Here is a 22,830-nt window from a genome sequence, read left to right on the forward strand (position 1 = left end):
GACGTCTCAGGTGTGCCTCCTGCAGCAGACAGAGTTTACTGCTGCAGCATTAGTGACTACCTAAATCTCTTTTTATAACTTCCACTGTTTTCTAAGGCTTCTAAATCATTTGAAATTTTTTATAATGTGCATATACAGTTTAAGAGAGCCGACAGGAATTATAGATGTTGATTCTTCATCTGCTCTTAAAAACAAATGAAAAAAGGCTGAGAATTCATGGCAGCATAGTAACAGAAATCCTGTTTGTATAAGGAAGCATAAAGCTCCCATTAAAGGGTTATTCAGCAAGATATAGTGACGTTTCAGTCAACATGCTCTTAGTGTGCACCTTTTTGCCTGATTTTGATTGTAACTATTTTAGCGATATTTTAGATATAGAAAAGCTAAAAGAATTTAGAGAAAACAAACCCGATTTTGGTTAAGGACCAAAATAATGATATCATGCAGTGATAGCCTATGAATCTGTGATATAAAGCATACAGTAAGGTGCAGCTTCTTTGCAGTCTGGAAAACTGAACTTTGGTGCCGGACTGAGTCTAGAACAGATAGAAATGAGAGTGTTTACACGAGGAGAACGTCACATTTATATCAAGGCAATGAGGCTAAATCCAATCACCTGGCGGGGGATCATTCAGCAGCACTTCTGAGTACTGATCAATATCCGATCGATGCAGCTCACAGCAGAGAGCGAGCACGACCAAAGGAGGCGTCGTCTCAGCCAACAGGTGATGTAATGAGCCGTTCAATACGGGTTTATTGCAGCAGAAGTGTTTATTAAAGCTGCCTTCAGTCCGAGCAGAGGGGGTTTCCTCTCACACACGTTGATAATAACTCTGCCAAGTGGACTGATTGAGTGTCGGATTACCTCTCGCTTGTTTTCATTGGATTACTCAACCTGCGTATCGCGGAAAAGCCTATTAGTAACCATGGAAACAGAAAGCCAGGGTAATCAAAGCTCTAATTAGAGAAGCAGGCGGACGCTGCAATCAGCCGAGTGAGGAGTGGCTCAGACAGAGCTCGCTCTTTTCCTGCCAGTCAGAGGAAACTAAGAGAGACATCAGCCGCACAAAGTTAGTCTGAATATCAATCAGCTCCTGATAGGTTAATTAAGCTGATATCTGACATGTTTGACAGAAAAACGCTGCTAAAGTGACATAAATCCTCTTAACATGAATGTAAAGGTCACTGTTGACTTGGGTGAAATCCCTTAGACTTTGTACTGCTCCTTTATTCTCTCTGTGGTTATCAAATAAACCCTCAGTTGTAACAAGGATAACAGAATACTTCAGGTCATGACTGAAGGAAATATAAAGAGTCTCATAGTACGTCTGGTGCAAAATGTCTTAAGCATGCAGCTGCAGTGTCTTTCTTATTTCAGATCTGACCCACATGCCGTTTTAAAGCCCAATGCCACCGTTTTTAATGGTTTTCACTAAAATCTAAAACAGTTCTTCAGATAATCTCTCAGGTTAATTCTATCAGTGTTTAGCAGCAGGTTGACCCGTCCACCGCCAAACTGGACGCTCAGATGTCTCCCCACATGCACACACATTATTCCTCCGTCTCTGCCGTCCTTCTCTGTCAGCTTCCGAGAGACCATCATGCCTTGCTGGAGGGCACGTCAGCATCACTCACTCCAGCAATCACTCCTCCGAAGTTCTTGATCATGAGTGAACGTCAGGTTGCGGTTCGTCGTCCCGGTCGCCCTCGCAGACACGCTGATTGAATTCTGAAACGTTAGCGACGAGCATTCAGAGCTGATGGGCGGATAACGTGGAGGGACGAGAAAATCTGATTCTCTTCTTATCAGCTCTCACTCAATGGATCATTCAGAGCAGGAAGTAAACCTCAGAGAGATTCAGGAGATTCAACAGGCAAACGTTGGACACTAATGAAGATGATTAGTCGTTGAATCATCGGATTCAGATCAGTTATTGTGATCTAGTTGTTGTTATTGTTTTTAGAATGATAAAAGTTCTACACATACAGGTAACAAAGGACACTTTAGATATAATGATGATTTACTGGCTGTACTTCAGCGGAGAAAGGTCTTGAGAAATATGAAGCTAGAACAAAACACAATGAAAGGGTTAATCCTGATGTGATATAATAAATATTATTTATGTTTAACCCTTAGAGATCACACAGCAAGGATCCGTGCCACAGGCAGACCCCTTGTAAGTTGCTTGATAACATTTGACCCATAATTCTTAAGCTTTTTGTTCTGCTGTTCTCATGATAACTTTCATGCCTTTGCAGCTCTTCCAGAACATTTTCTAGAAAGCCTGGAACTTGGCTGACTTTCCAGGGTCTGTTAGTATCCCAGAATGCATTGCAGCTGGGCTGTGACAACCAGTGGCAAGCTGTTCCATTGTCACATCATGCTTTGCTGAACAGTACATGTGCACAGACTTATAAACTGTAGAAGAGAGCCTGAATGACTCGTAATAGAGAGAAGGAGACACAGAGAGGCTGTGATGTGTCCGTCAGAGTCACTGCTCTTTAAATAATGACTCAAATTCCCAAAAGTGCAAGGACTTTTTCTGTAAAAATGTGAATACTTTGCCGATTTTTTGTCACAGAATGATTATTTTTTAATTCTTTGGTCCCCAAAAGATGGGAGAACAAGTTTGGGCTAAAAAAAGAAAACTCGTAGTCATTAATGTTTACTGTGTTTAATACATACAAATCTTTGAGTTTTAATTTCCGATTAGATTTTGCTTTTGTCTTTATGGCCCCATAGCTTTTTTATGAAACTCAAGTGACATTGCTGCAACACACATATTCTTAAAGCTCATGTTGTCATGAAGAAAATTATGTTTAGAGTTCATGCTTGTGCACAGCAGGGTTGATGTTTTACAAGCGTTTTAAGACAGTAAGTCCAGATGAAAAAAAAAAAAAGTTGTGAGCTCTAGGGGTTAATATTTATGATGAGAAATCTTAATGCATGGGAGGAACAATAAAGACAGCCATAAGCAGGAATTTTAGTACATGAAATAGCCAAGGAAGCAAGCAGACAGCAGGGGGAAGCACAACAAACACAGCCATGGCAATGACAGCAATGACTTCAAATGTGATGCAAAAAGTTGGATTGATGTCAGAAATAGAGGAACAACTTCTTGATTTGTGGCAACAATTGGGATTGTCATGCCAATTCTGGGTGTTCAGCTGATCTCAATTAACGCCTCCCTGCTCCATCAGCAAATCACAGCTCCTTCTCTTACACAGTGGTGTTTTTAAATGTGATGACTTCTCACTCATCCCTGCTTGCATTAATGCTGATGCATCATGGAGCTGCACCTCCTCCACCCCAGCCTCCTCCTTTATAGCATAAAGTTTGTTGTACCCTCATTCAGATTCATGCTACCATGGATTAATTGCTTTTGAATTCATTTTATTGTATTCAATATGTGTTATCATAAATGTATCTAATTAAATGGGGGTTTAAGTCAAAAGATGCTGCTTGACTAATCCAGGAAGCATCTTTTGAGCAGAGCCTTCTCCATCAAGTAAAAACTGTAGATCCATTATGGAATAAAATAGTTAGATATATGCCAATAATGTTCCTGACTGAAATACGGTTCTCTTCTTCTTAAAGAGTTAAAGTAAATTTGCTTTAAAAACCCCTCCTATGCTGTCATTGTAAATCTGTTAAACTCTGACACAGATACAGAACATTAATGCACACAAATACACTAAGGGGGGTTCCTTGTAGGCAGGCAGAATCTTCACATCTGTCAAAGAGTCAGAGGTTATGCAAGACAACATGCACACACTCACAAACACACACAATTACACACAAACATACCAACTAAAGGGATAGATAGAGCACTTAATGCTTCAGGTCATCTGTGAGACAAACAAAGCAGACGTGACATGACTGTGAGTTTGTGTGTCCTGTAGTGGTGCAGGACAGACTCACAAAACCTGTGCTGTTTAGCTTTTGGATAATAAATCCATGTGTTTTATGAAACACAACTATCTTTGATTCTATCAAATGTACAACATGTAGATTTTTTGCACTGAAATGTCTGCATAGATTAAGAAATGTTGTATATATCTTTAACTGACTGTCAAAGACTGCTATACGGAAATGTGCTCCATAGCAGGAAGCTGCTGTTCTGTTGCTGTTTCTCGTTTATGTTTTGTGCTGCTTACTTGACATGGACCACGATTATTCTCTGACATCAGCTGCGTACAGCGAGTAACTCTATACCCAAACCATGCCACAAATAAGTTATGCACTTCTCAGCTCTGCTGCTTATTAGATATTTTGAACTGAGGAGTCTTTTCATTAAAATGGCACTCCACAAGGTGTATTTACAAAACAGTAAGCCAAGATTTGTGTTTCATGGATGAATTCCACATAATGTGGGAGAAAAGCTGTTTAAAGTGGCGTTCCTGATTTCTTAGCAAAGCTTTCTGAGTAGCTCACAGCACAAGGCTATATTTTATCTCCAAGATTAACTTCTCTGTGTCTATGGCTTCATATTACATCTGTGACCCTCTGAACCACTGTTAACTTGTTGTTTGTGCCACTGGGTGTGACGCAATGTTAAGGGATTTACCATCAGAAGTTCAGAGTTTGTCAGTCTGCTTTACATGGATTGGCACATGCAACAGTTGCTGCTGAAAGTAGACCATGCATGTGCAAAGATGGATCAGAGTACAGAATCACAAAGATGAACTAGAATGGGAGCATTTGGCTGTGGAATGAGCTGCATATGTGCAGAGCATCAGATTGCTGCACAGACAGAGTATATGGAATTTGAGGGTTAGATTGATTTACCAAATGAGTGCTGCACTGCTACAACCAGTGTGGTCTGAAACCATTCTGGCAAATGCACTGTTTAACACTGGTATACACTGAGAATTATGCAGAAATGCATGTACAAAATGACTCCCTGATTTAAGGAGGAATTAACCAGAGTTTAGTAGTTTAAGCTGAAAATGTCTGTCCACAACCATGACATGCCAAATAGACTGTTTCATATCTCCAATGCATTTCACATTCATCTGGAAAAACCTCTGATAGAAAGTGTTTAGGAAGGGCAGGACTTTTCAAAAAATTCTAAGAAGATGATTGGACGGTGATTTCTTCCTGTATTAAAGATCACCAAATGGCAGATGATGCTGGTGGGAGAGGAGGTTTTTGCGGAGGTTTGGGTGCAGGTGGCCGCATTTGGTGACGCGGGCACTGCAGAGGCTGTGGCAGGGGCTGCAGTGCTCAGGGAGGCAAGTCCGAGGACATGGAATGGGTGCCAGTCACCAAGCTGAGCCATCTTGTTAAGGACAAGAAAATCAAGTCCCTGGAGGAGATCTACCTGTACTCGCAGCCCATCAAGGAGTCTGAGATCATTGACTTCTTCCTGGAATCTGGTCTGAAAGATGAGGTGCTTAAGATCATGCCTGTCCAGAAGCAGACCAGAGCTGAAAAGCACACCAGGTTTAAGGCCTTTGTTGCCATTGGTCACTATAACAACCATGTTGATCTGGGGATAAAGTACTCCAAAGACATGGCCACAACGGTCTATGGAGCCATCATCCTGGCCAAGCTGTAAATCGTTCCCTGTTGAGGAAACAAGAAAGGAAAGCCCTGCAAGATGACTGGTCATTGCGGTTCTGTCCTGGAGCGTCTCATTCTTGCCCCCCATGGTACTGGCATTGTGTCTGCCCCTGTGCCCAAGAAGCTGCTCATTATGGCGGGTATCAATGACTCCACCAGGGGCTGCACTGCCACCCTTGGCAACTTTGCCAAGGCCACCTTTGATGCCATCTCCAAGACTTACAACTACCTGGCCCCTGATCTTTGGAAGGAGACAAAGTATTCTTACCAGGAATTCACTGACCATCTGGCCAAGACTCACACCAGGGCATCCTAGCAGAGAGGACAGGCCATTCAGGCAGCTGCCTCCTAAACTTTTCATACAGAGAACTGCCAAACAAGAGTTCTAAAACATCAACAACAAAAAAGAAGGTGGTTGGACAAATGTTCTGTCTGTCACATTCATTAGAGGCCAGTCAGAGTGACAACTGTGAACTGGAAGTTTTTGCATGTAACATATTTATTGATTTCATTTTTGATCTGGTCAGTTTCATTTCTAAGAAAACTCATTTTAACTCTCTCTCTCTCTCTCTCTCTTTCTCTCGCTCTCTGTGGTTCTGTCACTGTCTCTCGTCCTCAGTGTGTGTGGCGAGGTTTCAGTGCTGTGACTTTGACACAACAGCGGGCCCTGGTCTGTTTTGGTGGCGAACGAGAAAAACCTGCTACCAGATCGTGGAACACAGCTGGTTCGAGTCCTTCATCATCTTCATGATTCTCCTCAGCTCCGGAGCTCTGGTCAGACACTTTCAGCTCACTGTGTTTGCTAAATTTACTTTATTTTACATGAATAACTTTAAATGGACCATATCCCCCTGGCAGCCATGTTCCTATGACTTCACTCTACCAGATGTTGAGATTCTCATGACTTCTTTCTTTGACTGTATTCCGATGGGAAAGCAACCACAAAAAAACAATCAAAATTTAAAATCCAGAGAGAGATCAGACCGCATGTCACAGGAGCATGGCTGCCATGGGAATATGGTCCGTTCTAGTAACTGTCGGTATCTGATCCATACCCGGAAACCTGATTTGTACTGCGCATGTGCAGACATATGTCTACATCCTCTCGGCAGCCTATAGAAGCTAGGTTAGGTTTAGCATTTTAATTTCCACTGGTTAGATTTAGGGGTAGCTCATCCAGGTAGGTTTAGATTTTAATTAATTAGCTTCCTGGGGTTAGGTTTAGCATTTAAATTCCACTGGTTAGGGTTAGGGTTAGAATTAACTTATGTAGACGCGGATGTAGACGCGTGTTTGCACATGCGCAGTACAAATCAGGTTTCCAGGACGGATCAGGTACCGACAGTAACAAGCAGCTGCCACAAGACAGCAGGAGAAGACCTTACTCTTCTCTGCTGCCCCCTTCAGGCCTTTGAGGACATCTACATCGAGCAGAGGAAGGTGGTGAAGGTGGTGCTGGAGTACGCAGACAAGATCTTCACCTACATCTTCATCCTGGAGATGTTACTGAAGTGGATCGCTTATGGCTTCAAGAAATACTTCACCAACTACTGGTGCTGGCTCGACTTCCTCATCGTCGATGTAAGTTAATGACTGCATTCTGATTAACTGCTTTTGTTTGATTCTCTGTTAAATGTTCAGGCGGTTTTTGAAAGTTTTTTTTTACCCACTTGTGCATCAAAGAATAAAAACTATCAGAAAAAAAACACTTAAAGTTAGAAATATGATTAAATATGTGTTTTACCTTGGCTTTAAATGAGTGTACTACAACCAATAAACCACTGAAATTTCACAGTATTAGTTTGTCAGTGTAAAGAAACGTGTGCAGACGTGTATAGGGGGTCTCATAGAGATATATCGGGCATAATGGACTCCATACATTAAAGGAGAGAGAGAGACCTAAAGAGACAAAGAGATAGAGAAGTCCCAACAGCCTCAGGCCAACAGATCGACGGTGGCTTTTTAACCTCTGCACACACATAAAACCACGCTCTCTCTTTTTCACTCTTCAGGGCAGGATTATTCAGAGATAGAGTGACATGTGGTTTATGATGCACACCATACATATGCATGCATCCAGACGGAAACCCTCTCTCTCTCTCTCTCTCTCTCTTTCGGCTGTTTTCTGCCTCGCCGTCTTCATAAATGTCTCTGCATGTTGTGATGTTTTTCCTCTGACTGTAATGGCCTGAAGAGAGAAAAGGAGATGAGTTGAGTCACAGAAGTTAAACCAGGCAGATCTGAGTCAAAAAAAATAGCGTGGTGTTAATAACAGAAAGAGAAAGAAGTGAAATAAACACTCATCCTTTAATTGAAGCTGCATGTTTCAGATGTTGGCCACTAGAGGGCAGAAAAAAACACAGCAACATTTCTCCAATGTTATTATGGTCTCAAGCTCTAGTTTCAAGTCTTCTGCATTACAACATGATGTTTTTTTTTTAGTAAACTATGGTCCCATTTACAGTCAAATAGATGCTAACTTGCGTAAAGTCATAGCAGCACTCATCCACTCACACATCTGTGTTCACTTTCATCAGAAGGAATTTATAACAGGAATCAAGCAAAGGCTGCATCCTGTAGAGCAGTGGTTTTCAGCCTTATTAGGCACACCTTATCCGTATCTACAGTGCCGTGACAAAGTACTTGCCCCCTTTCTGATTCCTGATTTTTTTTTTTTTTTTTGCATATTTATCACACTTAAATGTTTCAGATCATCAAACCAATTTTTATATTTCACAGAGACAACCCAAGTAAATACAAAATGCAGTGTCTGAACGATTATTTAATTTTTTTGGGGGGGGGGGGATCCAAAGTTATCTGGCTCTTTGTGAAAAAGTAATTGCCCTCTTGTTAAATCATGAGTTAGCTGTGATTAACCACAGTTCTTGGAAAGCTGAGTTCAATTTCACTGGACAAACCCAGGCCTGATTACTGCCAGATTTGTTGAATCAAGAAATCACTTAAATAGAGGCTGGCAGACAAAGTGAAGCAGCTACAAAACCTCAAAAAGAAACGCATCATGCCATGATCCAAAGAAATTCAAGAATAAAAAATGAGAAACAAAGTGATTGAAATCTATCAGTTTGGAAAGGGTTACAAAGACATTTCCAAGGCTTTGGGACTTCAGCGAATCCCAGTCAGAGCCATTATCCACAAATGGAGAAAAACTGGGAACAGTGGTGAACCTTCCCAGGTGTGGTCGGACAACCAGAATGATTCTAAGAGTCAACGATGATTCATCCAGGAGGTCAAAGAAGAATTACAATTACTTTTTCACAAAGGGTCTGATAGGTTTGGATTTTTCCCCCTTGAAAAATTAAATAATTATTCAGACACTGCATTCTGTATTTACTTGGGTTGTCTTTGTGAAATGTAAAAATTAGTTTGATGATCCGAAACATTTGTGTGAAAAATATGCAAAAACCCCCCCCCCAAAAAAAAACACAGGAATCAGAAAAGGGGCAGACACTTTCTCATAGCACTGTATACAGAATAGCCTCTTAACATTTTACAGTGACTTAAGTTGTTGTATAGTTTTAGCAATAATGTATGGTTGCACATATTCCCAAGGCACTCCTCGATTAGCCTAAAGGTACACCAGTGTGCTTTGCCACACCATTTGAGAACCACTGCTGTAGAGGGCACCCATAATGAGGAGAAAAGGGGAGCTTTTCAGGGACCCAGCCACATGCTTTTGTCAAATTTGTTTTCAGTTATCTTGATCATTGTAGCTTTGCATGCTTTCTCCCTCCATGTTTATCCTTTACTCTTTTTGTACATCTTGAGAGAGAGATGCTGAAAGACAAAGGGAAGACCTCATCAAGTTCTAATTAAACTTCAGTTCTGAAAGTGTTGTAACTAAGCATCTTCAGGTTAACAGCTCCTGTGTACCAAACCCCCCTCCCCCCGTAGATCTCAGTGGTGGGTCTGCTGGCTCAGTACATCTCTGTGGACCAGATCACCACCATGCGGGTGCTGAGGACGCTCAGAGCTCTCCGTCCTCTCCGGGCCGCGTCCCGCTTCGCTGGTATTAGGGTAAGAACACGATGGAGCTCCACCCAGTGGTGAATCTGAGAGCTGCTGCTCGGTGGTGAAAATCAAACGCTCGTTTGGGGCTTCGCTGGCAGTAGAAGCTTCTAGAGAGGCTGTGGTTTCTGGGTTTGACAATTTACTGATTTAATCACCTCTGTCTCCAACAGGACAAATAATGGAGTGATTAAAGTTTTATTTTCACATTTTTAGGGTTTACTAAATTTGATTTTCCATCTGCAGACGTTCCTGATGAATGCTTTGGGAACATAAACTTTTCCTTTCACAGCTCAGAGAGTCACAGAGCTGCTGTTAACCTCCTCTCAACCTCTAAGAGATGTTAGAAACCTCTCACGTCGCTGCCGAAATCACCTTTAGCTTGTTCTTTTTTCTCCTCTTCCCCATCCTCTTCTGTTGGAGTCATTGGTCAGCTGTTATCTGAACACCTCTGCTGAAATCCACAGCTCTGATTGGCTGATCCCTCCTCTGTTTTTCTTTCTCTTTTATTAGAATAGACGTTAACTGTCCTACGTTTCTCTTCCTTCCTCTTTCTCCTCTGTGTCTGCCTTCTATCCTTTCCCTCCTCTTCCTCCTCTTCTCTCTGGCTCTCTCTCTCCTCCAGGTATCGCTGGTCAGTTTGGTGGCTAACACGTTGGGTTATTCAGACTTTGCAGCCATCAAGTCCCTGCGGACGCTGCGGGCACTGCGGCCCCTCAGAGCCCTCTCCAGATTTGAAGGCATGAGGGTAAGAGTCAGTATTAATGAAGAACAAAAAACACACCTGGACACCTGATTTAGTTTCCAGAGGAGCGCCTGGTACCTCTAAATCTAACTCACCTGAATATTTGAACTCTTTGAAGAGGATAACAGGGAAAAATATAGATTTGCGTACACTTACCACAAAGATACATGTTTGAGGTCTCAAGTAGACACTGGCTGCCTTTTCATCATGACAGCTGGCTGAGCTCAGGTTATGCTGAGTGTTATGTTTGCTTCATCTGTACAATGATCCACATGTGAAGTTCACACCCTCTCTAGTCAGTCTTTGCGATTCCATAGCATGCACACCAGCCCATTTCTGCCAAACCATGTCAATCCACCTGGAGAAGATTGATGCATATAGAAGAAAAAACATCCAAAGCATCCGGTCAACTTCAGAATACAGCACAAAGTGCAGACTCAGGTCAGGCATGGGAGTTCATATGCTGGTTCGGCACTTCGCTGCATCATCCTTGGTCCTGAACTGCTCTGGCCTTCTGATGGCCATCCTCCAGGCCTGCTCCAGGTCCATGTGCCGTCTTTCCAGGTATCCTCCCAGCTGCCCCCTTCCCAATGCATGTGGTCGCCCCTGGCATCGAGACTAGCCCACAGGGTCCTGAGCTCCCAGTATGCTGTGAGCTGGATCAAGATGCGCCAAAGAGAAGTTGTCACAAAGGAGTCTGGCCAGTTCCTCTGGCCATCAGTCAGCATCCATACCTCATGAGAATATAGTAAAACCAGGAGGGGCAAGGACTGAAAGACTCTGACTTTTGTCTGCATGTTCAGATATTGGGAACACCCCACTGTCTTGTTCAGCAAACCCATCACCCCACGCAAGAGTCCAAGTCTGCAAGTCAGCCTGGCAGTCAGCAGATCAATGAATTACTGGATTAATGATTCTTTGGTCAGGGATGATTTTAGGAATAGAGATCAATTCCTCTCTGGTTTGACAAAGAAAAATGGTGTCCAGATGTGTTATAAGCTCTCTACCCTCTCAGTGTTTGCTGCTTCCTGATTGGCTCATGTCTTTGCCTCGTGTCAGTGTTTTCTCGTGTCTTTGACCTGATTTATTCCTCTTTCAGAAGCAAACATGAGTTTGTTTTAATGTTAAACTCCGAGAATGTGTCTGTTTCTGCTTTGCATGACCGAAGAGTTTTTTCTTTACAAAGTGGAGAAGCTTTTATCGTCCATCCTGTGTCTGTTTGTATAATATCAAGCAGTATTAAGAGCCTTCTACATGACAGCTCTTGCCCACTTTACAGGGGCTGCAGGGATAAAAAATCTGCAACAAGTGTCAGAGAAAAAATTCAGCTGTTTAACAGGAAACTTTTAGGAGTTTGTGCACGTATGAGAGAGGCCTTTGTCACCGAAGAATCATAAGAGTCAGCATCCTGCTGTGAGCTCAGTCTGCAGAAAGAAAACTAAGATTATTTAAATGTTTAAAAACAATATAAGCTCAGTTTTTTAATGATTTATATCAAAAATGCAGAAAATTTAAACTGCACATAATTCAAAAGATGTGCTAAGAGAGCTGAAAAGCTAAACTTCAGGTTTATCTCAGCGGAGAAAAATTAAAACCTGAGTTTAAGCTTTAGATTGAGAAGTAAAACTCTCAGACTGATGTGTCCAGGATGCTGACTCTGGTTCACATCAGATCCATGACCTCTGTTGCATGCTGGGTAAAAACATCCTCACTCTCACTCTCCCATGACCCTCTCCTCTGTTCTTTGTCTGGCTAATAAGATTAGCGCTCATGTCAATTTACAATTGCTGCTCGCTCAGCACCACACTGCTCACTCAGCAGGGGATTCTGGGTAGAAGAAGTGCATTGTGGGTATAACGAGGAAGGCTGGAGATGAAGGTGAATTTGTTTTCTAATACTGTACAAACATCAGCTGACTCAGCCCTTGCCAACGGGAAGGAAGACGCTGATTCCCCTCATAATATGAAGTTTAAGGAGTAATCCTGATTCAGTCTGAGTGAAAACACAAAGAAAACCAGCGTCTCTCTCCTGCTGCGGCTCGGAAAAGCCTGGAAGTCAAAGTTATGACACTAAATATCTTCATTCTGCTGATATGATATGTTCACCACTTTTATATATACCAACAATCCCTTATGTTAATTGTCCTTTGTGGGCAACTTTTGGAAAAAATGGGGGAAGCAAATATGGCTTAATTAGTGGCAAAAAAATGGAGGGAAAAGGCCCCAACATCCCCAGCATCACCAACATTCCATCCTTGCCTTCAATAATGATGTTCTAGAAGTTGGTGAAACATTCCAGCCTGGCCTCTGAGAATGTCATAATATCTTTCAAAACATTCCATCCTTTCCTTTTCAAAAGGATTTTATCAACGCTGATGAAAACATGCTTCCTTGCCTTGAAAGATGTTATCAAAACTGTCAAAACATTCCATCCTTGCCTTTTAGGAGGATTTCTCATTGCCGATGAAACATTCCATCGCCTTTTAAGATAACATCAAAGCTTTTAAAATATTACATCCTTGCCTCTTAAGATGATGTCATCAGAGATGATAAAACATTCCATCCTTGCGTTTGAGGATCTAATCAATGATTTTGAAACATTCCATCCTTATATTTAAGAATCTTTAGATGTTGTCTAGGTTCTTATGGAACCTCCTTGAGTCATCCATGCACTCTTAGAGTCATATTGGTAGGCCGGACACTCCTGGGAAGGTAAACCACTCTTCCAAGTTTTCCTCTTTTGTGGATAACTGCTCTCACTGTGGTTGGCTGGAATCACAAAGCCTTAACCTTTGTAACCCTTTCCAGATTGATAGATGTCACCAACTTTGTTTCTCATCTGTTCTTGGATTTCTTTAGATGGCTCCATGATGTGTTGGAGATCTTTTAGCCTAATTCACTTTGTTAGACAGGTTCTATTTAAGGTTTGGCAGTAATCAGGCCTGGGTGTGGAAAGTCAAAGTGATATCAGCTTTCCAAAAAATGTAGTTAATCCCAGTTATTTCATGATTAAAAAAGGGGGAGCAATGACTTTTTAACATAGGGTCAGGTAGGTTTGGATGGCTTTTTTCTCTTAATAAATGAAATCATCATTTAAAACTGACTTCAGTATTTACTCAGGTTACCTTTGCTTAATATTAGAATGTATCAAGTGTAAAAAAATAAGAAATCAGGATGTGGGAAAATACTTTTTCACAGCATTTTAAATGATCTTTCATCTCCAGCCTGCCTCCACCCAATACTTGGTCTCAAACTTTCCCGTTTGAGTTTCTCTTCCTACACTGTTGTGATCCAATGCTGGTCTGGTACTCAAACAAAATTAAGCACATGGGCACAAACTCTGATCATGCAAGGTTAATAAGACTAATTTCTAAAAATAGGTCCCCTCTGAAAATGTTACTTGAGCTGCAGTTCTTTGAGTGTCCAGTAGGGGCTGTCTGCTGCTGTGAGTCAACCCCCCTAGAGCTCCATGTTAAAATGTCTTACTTTACAGCAGGAATAAACATGTTTACAGCCTGGTAGTGAAACAGTTTTGGTCACTGAAGCTCTTGTCTGTTTAGGACAACAGAACAGGCAGAATTTTCTTTAATTTATTTAAATGATATTAAGTCTTAAAATCCTGCATATTAAAGGGTGTGGCTTAAATTAGTTAAAGACCTTGTGTTCTCTGCCATGTTTGTGGTTTTATGTGCATCTAGGAGAATATTTTTCATAGTTCCTTCTTTAAGAGAACTCTCAAAGAAGTCTGTTCTTGGGTTGCTGATTCATGTGACAATCACTGGGGGGGTAAAAACCTGTTTAAAAACCGTCATTTGGGGGTCAGATTCTGGTGTTCCATGTTGTCAATGTTGAGCCTGACCAGCAGTATACTAACAACCTGATATCTACCTCTCAGATATAGTTATGAGTATGTACAGTATTGTATGATAATATTTGATTTTGTTGTGCATGTGTGACGTTGTGTGTCTGTGTCGGTGCAGGTGGTTGTGAACGCTCTAATCGGGGCGATTCCCTCGATCATGAACGTGCTGCTGGTCTGCCTCATCTTCTGGCTCATCTTCAGCATCATGGGTGTCAACCTGTTCGCGGGGAAGTTCGGTCGATGCGTCAACCGCACAGGTTACATCTACGAGTCCACCTTCATCAACAACAAGTCCGAGTGCGAGGCGCTCAACGACACCTCGCAGTTCTACTGGACCAAAGTGAAGGTCAACTTTGACAACGTCGGGGCCGGATACCTCGCTCTGCTGCAAGTGGTGAGTGACCCGCTGTGAGCTGTATTTGCTGTGTACAAATGTGTGAAGTTATTACTCCCTCCTCCACAAAGGCTTCAAATACTTCAACACCCAGAATGCACTGGACTTGCTGGCTTCCAAGGCCACCCATTTTGAAAGGCTTGACCAGAGCTTCTGGTGTGTGATGTAGTAAATACAATGCAGGTTTTTCATGTGTTGACATTTTTCAACATTAATTCCACCTTGCAACCAGAAACTGAATATTATTTTGAAATTAATTCCGTTTGCTATAAATGATAAATGTGTGACAGGCCTGTCTTTAGATCAGACGCTGCAGAGGTTTGAAATATGAGACCTGAGATAATCAGAGGGTTTCAGATTTGTTAAGAAACTTTTGCAGCACTTTTTGAAAGCATCGTGAAAACACCTTCAGTAATTTTAGCATGTCAGGTGGTAATCAGAGAGGAAACTTCACTGCAGAGTGAATCATGATTTATTAGGAGCCTTTTAAGAGGCTTTTAGTCACTTAAAACCACCTCAGAGCGTGGGCTGAGGCTTCTCCTGCCACCGGATTGAAACACAAAGAAATATTATCACTAAACTCAGAGTTCTTAATCTGTTAAACACAACAACAGCAGGTTTTCAGCAGCGTACTATTCACCTAGACACAACTTCTGTTAGTAAGTCACTGGATCTCTTTATTTAATTACAGTCACAGACTCTCCACAGCAGTGAAACAGCAAACAAAATTTTGAATTAAAGAAATTGTAATTAAAAAAACTGAACAAACACACTCAATTGAAAAATTAAGTATTCGATCTGGAATATCAATATAAACAACTGAAACCAACCAGAAAAAACAAATAGAGAATAAGAAAATAAATGGTCATACAGTTAAAGAAGTCAAAAAAAGCAGTTAAAGGAAATAAAAATCCATTAGAAAGACATTTAAGCAAAAAAAAGCAATAAAACAAAACACCAAGTAATAAGAATAAAAGGACATATAGTTGCTTATGAAAAATAAGACTTACCTTTAAAAGCAATTAAAAGACACAAACGTATTGTAAGCAATATATAAGGGGTTACTACCACTGAAATAAAAACAAGAAAAGCTACAAAAACAGTACAAGTTTAAACCACCTGATGAAGAAAAAGAATAAAATCAGGTAAATACAGCAAAAGTGGTACGATCCAATCAAGGCAATAAAAGCAATTAAAGGGATGCAGTACAAAAAGAATAAAAGAAATAAAACAATAAAATAAATTTTGTAAAATAGCACCAAAGGCAAATAAAAAAAGAAGAGACAATGCAGTCAACGTATAATATGACATTTAAAAGTAACAAATAAGAAATTATATTTTTAAAGGAAAAGCAATTAAAACAAGACTTGACAAAACATCAAAGCATTGCAGCAAGAATTGATAACACAACAATGAAAGCAATTAAAGATATGCAAAAAATAAAACCTGATTTTAGAAGTAAATGCATTAAAAGCAATTAAACTTGACAATTTAATCCCAAGCAACTAAAGCGATAAAGAAGATTAAAGCCATTTAACACAACCATAAACAAAAACAATAAAAAACAATAAGAAAAACAAAGAGATTAAATGAGAAAAACTAAAGTAAAGCAAAAAGCGAAAAAAGAATATTTAAGAAACATGACATTCAACAACAAATGTTAAAATCAATCCTGAAGTAATGAAACAAGACGAAGCAAAATGCAATAAGAAATGCAACAAATTAAAAGCAAAAGAGAAAAATGAACCTTTATTGAACCTGATAAAGACCTACTGACTGAGATCTCTTTCACAAGGGCGACCTGGCCAAGAGGTCAGCAGCACACATCATAATAAATAATACAGATAATAAACAACATGTTAAAACAAGAATAACTGAGAATTACAGCATTTTAAAGAGCAGGAGTAGGAATCACAATAACAATTGTGTTGTCTGTAATTTAAGATAGAGCAAAAGTTTTCTAGTGAAATGAGTTCTGTCAGTTTCAAATCAGTCTGGAGAGTAAATGAGAGTAAATGTGCTTGAACAGCAATAAAAGCTATAAAGTCATCTAACAAATAAAATCAGATTTTAGCAACAAAAAGTAGGAGCAGTAAAAGCAAAAAAGTGAAATACAAAGGCAACAAGAGCAAATTAACAAGATAAGAAAAAATCACAGCAAAAAAGGCAGAGAGTATACAAACAAAAGCAAACAAACAAGATAAAGCAATAAAAACATAACAGAAAAAGCTATCTAGAGACATTAAAGTTATAGAAAAAAACAAAAACAGTACAATTAAAATAAGCAAAAAAAAAGCAATAAAATCAAAAGTATCAAAAAAGGTAACAGCAATGAAAAAAAGACAAAAACTTAAGATAATTTAAGTAATGCAGTATGATTAAATTATTTTAAAAGTGATCAAAGAAAATCAAAACAACAATTATACAAATTTAAAAAAAAAAAAACGGGATTAAAATGGGGTTAAAAGAATAAAATAATAACAGGGAAAGAAAGTAACAAACAAGACTAAAAGAAAGCAGTAAAAGAAGACAACAAATAAATGATACTGTTGTTTTTAGTTCATTATCACCTCTGTCCAGTGGTTTGACCATCATGTTGTGATAATTTGTTGTTTTCTCTGCAGTCGTTCAGCTCATAGAAACAGAAAAACAGACCAATAACAGCAGAGGCAGACCGACATCTCCTATACTTTTGAGGAGAAATTGAGTTTTTTGTTAACGGAGTCTGGAGGCATTGAGGCAGAGATGTGAAGGCAGTATCTGGTCAGAAAACATCATGTCTGTCTTTGACTTTAAAGCTCTATCTGTATTTGTCCTTTCTGAAATACTGCCAGACAACAAACCCTAAATATGAAAAAAGGCCTGCCTAATACCCGTTTTTAAAAATGCCCTTTCAATCAAAGATGTAAGGATTTTTAACCATAGCAGCAGTTACAGATGAAGAACTTAGTGTAAATCTGTCAGCAGAGAGACAAAGAGCTTCAGGACCAGAAACAGGCACAAAGCGAAGAGTCGTCTCCCGCACGACGCCTTCAAAACAAATTAAAACGGAGCGTCTCCTCCACAATACGTAGGAGGATTGACTTTTCTGCTCCCTTCCGTCCATTTGCCGTCTTAAGCCTTAATTTTCCTCCCACACCTGTTCTTTATCGCCCTCACTTTTGACTTTTCCACTTCTGCGCTCAGCCTGCCTCACTCTCTTTGTCTCCATTTGTCGTGTTAGCTTTAATTTCTTTCCATTGCTGTTCACTGCTCCATGGCCATCCTTCTCTTTGTTTTCTCGCTCCTCTTTAATGATATATTTTCTATTCTTCTTTTATCAAACATGTAATTATGAAGATGCATCTGTTAGGTTAGAAGATGGTAGATGGAGACAAAAGTCTTTGGAGTAAAAAAACAGATAAACCGACCTTATACATGTCATTAGGAAAACTGAAGAGAGAAATCATTATGGTATGATAAAACTGGAGAAAACTTAGAATATTTAAGAAAAAAAAAGTAAAAATGCAACTGTTAATAATTTTTAATGTCCAAGCAGTGCATATGTTTGTTTATTAAATCTTATATAACATAGTAAATTACAGCAATAAGCAGTTAAATGGACAAGTTAAAATATTTAAACAGTATTGACAGTATCCTTTTAACCTCCTAACTCCTCCCATTAAACCTTTGTTATACTAAATTTATATTTTCTTTTATTTTAACTCCAAATTTGTTTAGAGGGCATCAATGCACTGTAGCATTTCTTGTTTTTATGTTTTATGTTGATAGGATATGATTAAATTTAAACAATGATACAACCCCATTTCCAAAAAAGTTGGGGCACTTTCCAAAATACAAATAAAAACAGAATTCAATAATTGGCAAATCTCATAAACCCATATTTTATTCACAATAGAACATAAATAACATATCAGACGAGACATTTTACCATTTCATGAAAAATATTAGCTCATTTTGGATTTTATTACAACAACACATCTCAACATCGTAAGGAGGGGGCACCAAAACGCTGGAAAAGTAAGTGGTATAAATGAAAGAAAACAGAGCATTTTCCAACTAATCGGGCAAATTGGTAACAGGTAAGTAACATGACTGGGTATAAAAGGTGTATTTTAGAGAGGCAGAGTCTCTCAGAAGTAAAGATGAGCAGAGGTTCAACAATCTGTATAAATCTGTCTAAAAACTGTGGAGCAGTTTCAGAAAAATGTTCCTCAATGTAAAGTTGCAAAGACTTTAAATTTCCCACCACCTACAGTCCATAATATCATCAAAAGATTCAGAGAGTCTGGAGAAATCTCTTTGAGCAAAAGACAGGACTGGAGGTCAGTATAGGATGCTGTTGATCTTCGACCCTCAGGCATGATTCTGTACTGGAAATCACTGCCTGGGTTCAGGAACACTTTCAGAAATCACTGTCTGGCAACACAGTTGACCGTGCCATCTACATATGACACTTAAAGCTGGATAATGGAAAGAAGAAGACATATGTGAACAGGATCCAGAAACTCCATCTTCTCTGGAGCAAAGGTCATTTAAAATGGACTGAGTCAACATGGAAATCTGTTCTGTGGTCAGATGAATACTTTCTGAATTTCACAGACACTGTGTCCTGTGAACTAAAGAGAAGAGGGAACATCCAGCTTGTTATCCTGGCTCAGTTTTAAAGCCTGCATCTCTGATGCTATGGGGTTACATTAGTGTCTATGGCGTGGGCAGATTACACACCTGGAAAGGAACTATCAATGCTGAAGAGCAGACAGAGGTTTCAGGGAAGGCCTTGACTATTTCAGCAAGACAATGCTAAACCACATACCACAACCATCACAACAGCATGGCTTCACAGGAGAAGAGTCCAGGTCCTGAACTGGCCTGCCTGCAGTCCAGACCTTTCGCCAATAGAAAAGATATGGAGCATCAGAAAACGAAGAAGACCCAGGACTGTTTAACAGCTAGAATCCTACATGAGACAAGAATGGGACAACATTCCTCTCCAAAAACTCAATCAGCTGGTCTCTTCACTTCCCAGATGTTTACAGACTGTTGTTAAAAGACGAGTTGACGCTACACAATGAGAACCATGGCTCCATCCCTACTTTTTTGAGATGTGTTGCAGCCATCAAATTCAAAATGAGCTAATATTTTTAATATCTCAGTAATGCTGTTTATTTCAGAGGCTATTGTGAATTAAATACGGGTTTATGAGATTTGACAATCACTGACTTCTGTTCTTATTTACATTTTACACAGCATCTCAACTTTTTTGGAAATGGGGTTGTATTATTGTTTAAATTATATCCCATTATATCAAATACTTTATCCTAACATATATGATAGTAGTGTGGTGTATTAGATTATATTACAACATATTTAATAATATATTTAGTAGAATATTTGCTCCTTCTCTTTGCCCCTTTTTTAGTCTTTTACGGTAAAATAATGTGCTTACATGGTGGTGATTTAGGTTTCAGGTTTGAATGTCTTTTGAATCGGTTATTAAGAATGAATTCACACAAAATAGTAAAATAAAGATTGGAAGAGAGTAATCTCCATCATTTTAACTCCTCTCTCTTAATTTATGCCTCACAGATTACATTTGTCTACTTTTTCCTTTTTACCCCTTTTCACTCTAATGTCTATCCTTTCCTTGTACTTGTTCATTTCTCTGTTTTCCTTTTAATCCTTTGTCTATTTCTATCTTTTCTCTGTCTTTCTTCCTGCCTACTTGTCTCACTGTCCTCCGTTATTAAACACAACACCAACGAAGCAAATTACAGCCACTGCAACTCCACTCTTCGTCCTCTTTTTTCCATCTCTCCATCGCTTTACTTTCTTCCCTTACAGGCCTTCGTTTCCCGCCTTTCTCTTTTTCTTTCTCGCTCTCTGTCGCCCACCATGGGAGTCCTGAGAGCCTCCAATCAATCAGCGTCTGAGAGGCTTTTATTTTTAGAGCGACTCCAGCCAAGTAGGAGGGAAACGCAGCGATGGATGGAGAGAGAGGGAGAAAAAGTAGAGGAAGAGAATAAAAGCTTTAGGTAACAAACAAAGAGACAGAAACAGCAAGAAGGGAGGAATAGAGGGGTGGAAAACATTCAAATGATGGAGGGAGAGAAAATTAAGAGTAAAAAGATGGATAGATGTAGGAAAAGTGGAGAAGGTAGAAGATGGAGGAAATATAAGTAAGAATCAGCAGCAGACCGCAGGGATTCAAACAGTGCACTCCAGCAACTCATTACTTTAATATCCACCAAAATTTAAACAATATGTCAAATGCATTATAGGTTCCACAAAGTAAAAGCTCATTTAACACCAGATGAGCTCAAACCAGCAGCTCTAGAAGCGTGAACTCAGCAAACCAAGTTTTACCAAACCAAGTTCCTGGGGTCATCAACTACATTTGTACTAGGGACAGATTTTGTCTTGACAAGCACTTTAGGGCCCAGACTTTTAAATTAACTAAAATAAAAATAATTATTTTTGTCCACATAACATATGATTGTATTTGTATGTTTACTTTCTGTTAGCAGTGCCTTTAACCTCAGATACAGCTGGCCCTGTGCTTATTCATGTCTGGCAAATTTATGCTCATGATAAAACTCAACATGGACTAAAAACATTTTGAAATCATATTCATGAGTTTGTTATACGGCAGTGTCCATGGCAGCCTTGTTAGAGCATCCTCTATCCCTCTGTTGTGCTTGAATCTTCGGTCCAGACCCTACATGACAAAGGACCCCTGTGTAGGACAGTCCTGTGACTCAAGGGCCTGGAGGGCCTGGCTTTAAGGTGTTCTTTGTTGCAGATAACAACAGTCTTGTAATGATAGATTCTGTTCTGCTCATACCAACAGAAGGTCTTCAGACTTTCAACAGGTGGTAAACGTGAAACGCTTCCCTGTACAACTCTGATACTGCTGAGATGATATAGGACAGAAGCATCTGCTTCCTTTCTTTGTCTTTATGCTTCGGCTCTACCTGCAGTATTTTTCTGAAAGCTGCCAGTGAACTTGGAGCTCTTGTTTCTTTGACAACCACGACCTGCACATTTCCTGCACTTGAGAGAATAAGCGAACAAAAGAACCTCGATGCAGCTTTCCCATTTTAGCAGAAAAATTAGCAGACCTACAGAGAGCCAGAGAGCACCATGGTAACACCGCCGCTGTTTTTCTCAATGAATGACCCACAGGCCCATATAAGGACATCCTTCCTCAGGTGGGCGGAGACAACGGATTGAGATAAAAGAAAGGTGAAGGGAGAAGAATGAGCAGGAAGAAGGAGAAAAGACGTAAAAGAGCAGATTTCTTTAGTCTATGTGGGCGTCTGTCAGTCAGACCTGAAACCAGCTTTCACCACGGGTTACCTAAAACCTGTTATTATTATGGGCTGTCAAATATGGGGCATGCTGTAAATATGAAGAGTTATAAATTAATTTGTGATAATTACAGCAGAAAAAGTCTCATGAGGCTACAACACAATACCTGCAAACAATGCCACAACTGACACAAGGATGCAACTATAAATCCTTCACAATAAGCAGTGATAAATCTGTCAACAAAAATGATGATGAAAAGAATGTCAACAACTATTTCTCCTTGATGAAGGAGAGAAGGTAGACATTAACAGCAAAATATAAACCAATATTTAGAGCAAATATAGGCCAAATATTTAAGGCCAATGTAGGCTGATATTAACTACCAATAAAGGGCGATATTTGCAGCCAATTTTGGCCTTTATTAACAGCAGATATACATCCAATCTTGGCTTATATCTAGAGGCAATAGAGGCTGATACAAATTACAGCTATAGACATAATTACAGTCAATACGTTAAAAGCAGATATACAGCCAATTTAAGCTAACATTTACAGCTTATTGGGCCTGACACTTGCAGACTGTTATAGTCTGATATTTACAGCCAATATTCACAGCTAATATAGGCCAACATTACGGCAAATATAGGCCACTATTAAATGCCTATATAGTCTCATATTTACAGCCAATATGGGCTCATATTTACAATCAATTTCGGCCAATATTTACTGTCAGTATGGGCTGGTATTTTACAGCAGATATACAGCCAGAACAGGCTGATATTTAAGCTGAATATTTGCCAGTTTTAAAGGCCAAAATAGGCCGGTATATACAGCAATAGGTCAATATTTTTTTTTTTTTTAACTTTTTATTTGTAGTTTTTTAAATAGAACAAGAGGCAGGCGTAATAAAACATTTAAAAAAAAAAA

At 39.7% G+C, this 22,830-nt stretch overlaps 1 protein-coding gene and 1 pseudogene across 1 annotated transcript in view; both read left to right on the forward strand.

Moving 5' to 3' along the window:
- The window catches only part of LOC121527710 (sodium channel protein type 4 subunit alpha-like), a 211,113-nt gene that overhangs the window by 178,250 nt on the left and 10,033 nt on the right, over positions 1-22,830 (forward strand). Inside the window, exons 23-26 of the mRNA XM_041814736.1 lie at positions 6,186-6,340; positions 6,974-7,147; positions 10,218-10,340; positions 14,317-14,592. Coding sequence (XP_041670670.1) covers positions 6,186-6,340; positions 6,974-7,147; positions 10,218-10,340; positions 14,317-14,592 — 728 coding nt within the window. The remainder of the gene's footprint in view (positions 1-6,185; positions 6,341-6,973; positions 7,148-10,217; positions 10,341-14,316; positions 14,593-22,830) is intronic.
- Positions 5,121-5,918, forward strand: LOC121527212 (annotated as a pseudogene).

The sequence above is a fragment of the Cheilinus undulatus genome, linkage group 19 (assembly GCF_018320785.1).
Source record: "Cheilinus undulatus linkage group 19, ASM1832078v1, whole genome shotgun sequence".
In the NCBI taxonomy this organism is placed as follows: domain Eukaryota; kingdom Metazoa; phylum Chordata; class Actinopteri; order Labriformes; family Labridae; genus Cheilinus; species Cheilinus undulatus.